This window comes from Otolemur garnettii, unplaced genomic scaffold (genome assembly GCF_000181295.1).
Source record: "Otolemur garnettii isolate 467f Iridium unplaced genomic scaffold, OtoGar3 scaffold00302, whole genome shotgun sequence".
NCBI lineage: Eukaryota > Metazoa > Chordata > Mammalia > Primates > Galagidae > Otolemur > Otolemur garnettii.
In genome coordinates this window covers 618,133-623,454 of record NW_003852697.1, presented here as the reverse complement: position 1 = coordinate 623,454, position 5,322 = coordinate 618,133, and the positions used below count along the sequence as shown (strand labels likewise).

The following is a 5,322-nucleotide window of genomic DNA, read 5'->3' as shown; positions in this document are numbered from 1 at the left end:
TCATTGTTGTTTTGGTAGGCCCGGGCTGGATTCGAAACCGCCACCTTAGGCGTATGTGGCTGGCACCTTAGCCACTTGAGCCACAGGCTCTGAGCCAGGTCTCAGTTTTCAAAAGAAGTTTAAAAAACCCCAGAAAACATTTTTGCCATTTTGCAGACCATTTCTGCTGTTATATATTCCCCACTTTCAATTTTACACTTCCATATCCATGAGAAAAGGAGTGGATATTCTAACTTGTGATTCTATTTAAATAAATATTTTAAGTCTTTGATATTTGACAAAGCTTCCAAGATCAAAATTCCTAAATTGAATCTTTTTATCCTCTAAAAGTGTAAGAGAGACATAGTAGGCTTATTTGAAATGTTAAAATTGTACAGAAAACATTATCAAGTATAAAATGGTATTTAACTTTCTTTAGACTGTATTTACATATACATGTTACTAATATATATTCCAACATTATAAATTTTTTATAAGTCTTAGTGCATGTTATGAGTAATAATTGTGATTATTATGTTAAGTTGCTACATGCTACAAAAATAACCAACTTAAGTTTACCAATTGTCTCTTTAACCATGACTATTATTTTTGTTTTTTGTTTTCCTTGAGACAGAGTCTCACTATGTCACCCTTGGTAGAGTGCTGTGGCATCACAGCTCACAGCAACCTCAAACTCTTCAGTTTAAGTGATTCTCTTGCCCCACCTCCCAAGTAGCTGTGACTACAGGTGCCTGCCACAACACCCAACTATTTGTTGTTGTGGTTGTCATTGTTGTTTGGCAGGCCCAGGCCGGGTTTGACTCTGCCAGCTTAGGTGTGTATGGCTGGTGCCCTAGCTGCTGAGCTACAGGCACCAAGCCTGTTTTTGTTTTGTTTTGTTTTGTGACAGAGTCTCACTCTGTTGCCCTGGGTAGAGTGCTGTGACATCATCACTCACAGAAGCCTCAAACTCCTGGGCTTCAGCAATCCTCTTGCCTCAGCCTCCCAAGTAGCTGGGACTACAGGTGTGCACCACTACCCCAACTAGTTTTTCTATTTTTAGAAAAGATGGGTCTTGTTCTTGCTCAGGTTGATCTTGAACTCCTTAGCTCAAGTATTCCACCCACTTCAGCCTCCCAGAGTGCTAGGGTTATAGGCATGAACTACTGTGCCCAGCCAACCATGACTATTCTAAGACCTTTCTAGATAACTATGTTAATTTGATTTATCTCAAAAACATTTTTTAACTGGCTAAGTCCTTTAAGGAAAGTCAAAAAAGGGAATACGTTCTCTTAAATACATATTTCTGATAATTTCAAAAGTCATTTGCCATCAAACTCAAAACAAACTTCCAAACTTTAATTTAAAAAACGAATATATCCTTAAGTATTACTACCATGACCTCAAATAGAAAAAGAAATTAACTATATGGGGCTAAACTAATTTTTTTCTTTCTGTATTCTGTTTTCCAAAAGTCAAAAGCCTTGTCTACAATGCCAACTCATAGAATGAGACACAGTTGTTTAACTAAACTGATGTGTTCACAAAACTAAGATACAGAATGATATATAGTAGTCAGATTTACTCCAATTTAATTTTTTTCCTTCTGCTTCTTAGTATGATAATACCTTAGGTTTTAGCATATAAAATATTTTAATTTCAAAATAACTAAAAGAAATGAAAAATAATCATTGTTACCTTTCTTTACTTCTTTACCCTAATGTGGTTTTTGAAATACCTTTCAGGTCCTGTATTCCAAGAATGGACCCATTCAGACCAAAGCACTGACTCAAATGATCTTTTTTTTTTTTATTAAATCATAGTTGTGCACATTAATACTATCATGGGGTATAGTGTGTTGTTTCCACATACAATTTGAAATATTCTCATCCAATTGGCCAACATAGCCTTCATGTCATTCTCATAGTTGTTGTGTTAAGACATTTATATTCCACATTTAGAAATATTCACATGTACCCTTATAGGATAGATCATAGGCATGATCCCAAGTCAAATGATCTTAAACCCTTCACTGGAAGATTCTACATTCCAGTAACTGAGCCACCTAAACAGTAACCCAATTTATTCAAAATACAGTCCACAGCTTAATCCAACAACACTGTTACTCAAATTCTCCTTCTACAAGAAGCATGGTCAGGTCAACATTGAATCATTCATAATCCCAACAAGCCCCCCTATAACCAAAAAGGAGTCTTCACTTCCATCCAGCAGGAAGCAGTTATGAGAGATCTGTGTCCCCTATTCCTTAAAATAAAAAGTAAAGAGCTGTGAGAAAGAAATCCTCATGAGCCTGACAAGAGTATAGCCATTTTGGAAGGTCGCTGGTGGGAAGGAGCAGGCCAGAGACCAAACTGCATGATCCCAACAAACCCCCTGCCCACTCCCTGGAATGTTTCAAGGCTGGTGTTCCTGGGAAACAAGAGAACCCTAACTTTTTTTCTGGCCCTGGCTGGCAACTAATTAAAGGAGTAATTCCTAGATTTGCTCTGAGTGCAAAAATCAATCCCTGTGCAGAAAGGATGACTCTCTGGGAACCCCCCTCCCAAATTCAACCCTACTAATAAAGGATAATAAAAGTCTCTTGAAACTGTGTGAAAGCTGAACTGGCTCCTGGTCAGACTCTACTTTGCTCCTTTTCTACCCTTTTCTAATAAAGACATTCCAATCCCTGGACTGGCCTTTTCTTTCTATGGATGCTTCGTCCTGACCCTCTCTCTGAATCTCTCAACAAGTACCATATTTCCACCCTCCCTTTTGCTCTAACAAAGTCAACAAGGCAATAGTGAGCCAAGTTTGCAAAGTTAAGGTGAGGAAGCTGAGAAATCACAAAGACTGGTGGAGAAAAAAATAAAACACAGGGACTTAATATGGCAACATACAGAGTACAGTTTTTCCCAGTAGGGGTAGGGTGACTGGGAAGCACCAGAAAAGGGATGAGCAAAAAATTGATCAGGGAAGCTGTGGAAATACACAGGGGCTTGTAAATGACTTTCCATTTCAATGGTGGAGACAAGGGAGAGAAATGGAGGTTCTGAAAAACCAAATGCTAGGAAGTAGCATGCCATAAAAGACAGTGATGCTTTGTTAAGCTGTCAAGATAGCCCCCAAGAAACACACAAAGAAGCCTTCAAAAAACATGCACCACTCCATCATCTTACCTTAGTGGACTTGGGTTGCTAAACTCAGAAGGAGGTCCCAGGTTTTAGCACCAAATATTATGTCTGTCTGGACATTCCCTGGTCCCCTGGTTCCCAGTGTCAAGAATGAGCATTGGTACTCAGTTGAGCCAAGGCAGAGTGATCACATACACCGAGCAATCCCACTCAAATGGTTTATTATGGGAGAAAGAAAGAAGTCATACAAAGTGAATGTGAAGCAGAAAGCTACATAAAGTGACACAAGGTGAAAACATGCTCCAGAGAGAGAAAGAAAGAAAGAAATGGGTCAGTCTCCACAAATGCAGAAAGACCCAGAGTCTGAGCACATTTGGCCTTTTATGTGCTTACTAGTTTGTCCCACCTTAGTCCTGGCAGGATTGGTTGTCATTTCCCACCTTTGGTGTGATTGACAGGATGAGATTACATAGCAGATTGCATAACAAGTTACATATAGGGTGGTTATGAAACAGTTCCCCTTTGTACATGAATCTTCCCCAGTCCTTCATGGAAAGCACCACCTATGTGATGCTACTTAGATGGTAATGAGCCCTAGGTCAGTCACAAGTCAGTAGGACTCCTTACTGGGTATGTTCCCAATCAGTTTTTTCCCAGATACTACTCAGTACCTGTTCTCTGCCCTTAGCCATTTCCTTGCCACCTGCTTACTCTCTGCCATACTTAACATTCCTGCAATCCCCCCTCAGGTTGAGGAATTTGCTAGAATGACCCAAAGAACTTAGGAAAGCACTTTGCTTATGTTTATCAGTTTATTATAAAGAATATACCTCTGAAACAGTCAAACAGAAGAGATGCAAAGAACAACAAAAAACAGATGTATGTGTGGTAGGAGTTTGGGATGGAGCTTTGATGCCATCTCTGGGTGCCATTGGGGAACTGGGGTATTTAATTTCCTGGAGCTTCCAGCCAGCAAGGTGACTTCTTTGCAAAGCAAGTGCATCATCAAAGGAGTGCAGGGGATGGTATATGGAAAATGAACAGATGGAAGGTGTGGATAGATGGAGTAAAGCCTCGGGGATGTGGCAGCCACACACAGCAATTCAAATGTTTTGATCTTGGAAAGGAAGAGACAGTAGATTAATGGAGCACACCAAGCCCCTGAATGCACCCACACCAGGTGACGTTAAAGCTCCAGGAATGGGCCAGAAGCACAGCCTCTAAGCTAGGAGAACCAGCAGGCAGCAGAGGAAAGAGAATGGGACCCAGACCCATAAGGATGAGTAATCAGACAGAGGCTAGTTCCAGGGATTTTATTAAGGACCAAAGACCTGGAAAAGGAAACTTTCCTTAAAAGTGGGTAAAATTTTGTTATTCAGGAGCAAGGGTTGGGGCAGCAGGGACCTAGAAGGGAAACTGCACTTCCTCCCTCTGGCAGGAGGTTGCTGACTTTTTGCAGTTCCAAAATCTGAGATGGTGGCATCCTAGGTCGTTCCAGCCCTGGCTGCCAAATTCCACACAGTCTTCCTCCCTGATGTTGTTTGGTTCTCCCTTGTCCCAATAATTCATGAAGCTGCAAAGTCCAGACAGAGCATGAGCCTGTGTCCACACCCCACTACATGAATCATGTTTCTACCCTCTGTATACTTGATCCTTTAGCATCTGCCCTGCATCCATATGTCAGACAGGTGCTGCTCTGGATGACCCATAATATGCCTGAGTCCCAGTGCCTTGGTTTCCTGCCTCCCCTGTCATATCCCTCTTTGGGAGGAGTACTCCTCCTGGGGGTGAGATTTTCAAACACAAAACCACCAATCCAAAATGCACACCCAACCACCTACCCTCTCCATCTCTCCAATCTGGGCCACTGTCCTCTGCCCTAATCACCCCAGGGCCAGGGCCATACAGCTGGGGACAGCCTAGATACCCATGGTCATGGAAATGACTCCAACTAGCCAACCCTAAGGCTGCTCACCCTGACACATTTGTTGCCACAAAACCACACAGTTCTCTGTCCATCCCTCTGCCTCTTAAGTAACCCTGGGGTTTCCCTGGGTGTCCTGTGCTGCTATTATGTGAGCTCCATGTTAGGGATTTGTGAGTATGACAAGCTGTCTTTACAATAGCAATTGTCTCCTGAGCTGTTGGTCTCACTAGGCCTCAGACTTTCTTTCTTTCTTTCTTTTTTTTTTTTGAGATAGAGTTTCAC

At 41.6% G+C, this 5,322-nt stretch overlaps 1 protein-coding gene across 1 annotated transcript in view; it reads right to left on the bottom strand.

Annotated features, from left to right (window-relative positions):
- Nucleotides 1-4,411: 4,411 nt before the first annotated feature.
- The window catches only part of LOC100942173 (CD209 antigen-like protein 2), a 5,467-nt gene continuing 4,556 nt past the window's right edge, over nt 4,412-5,322 (bottom strand). The window contains exon 7 of the mRNA XM_023508971.1: nt 4,412-4,686. Within this exon, the coding sequence (XP_023364739.1) occupies nt 4,518-4,686 (169 nt within the window). The 3' untranslated portion in view covers nt 4,412-4,517. The remainder of the gene's footprint in view (nt 4,687-5,322) is intronic.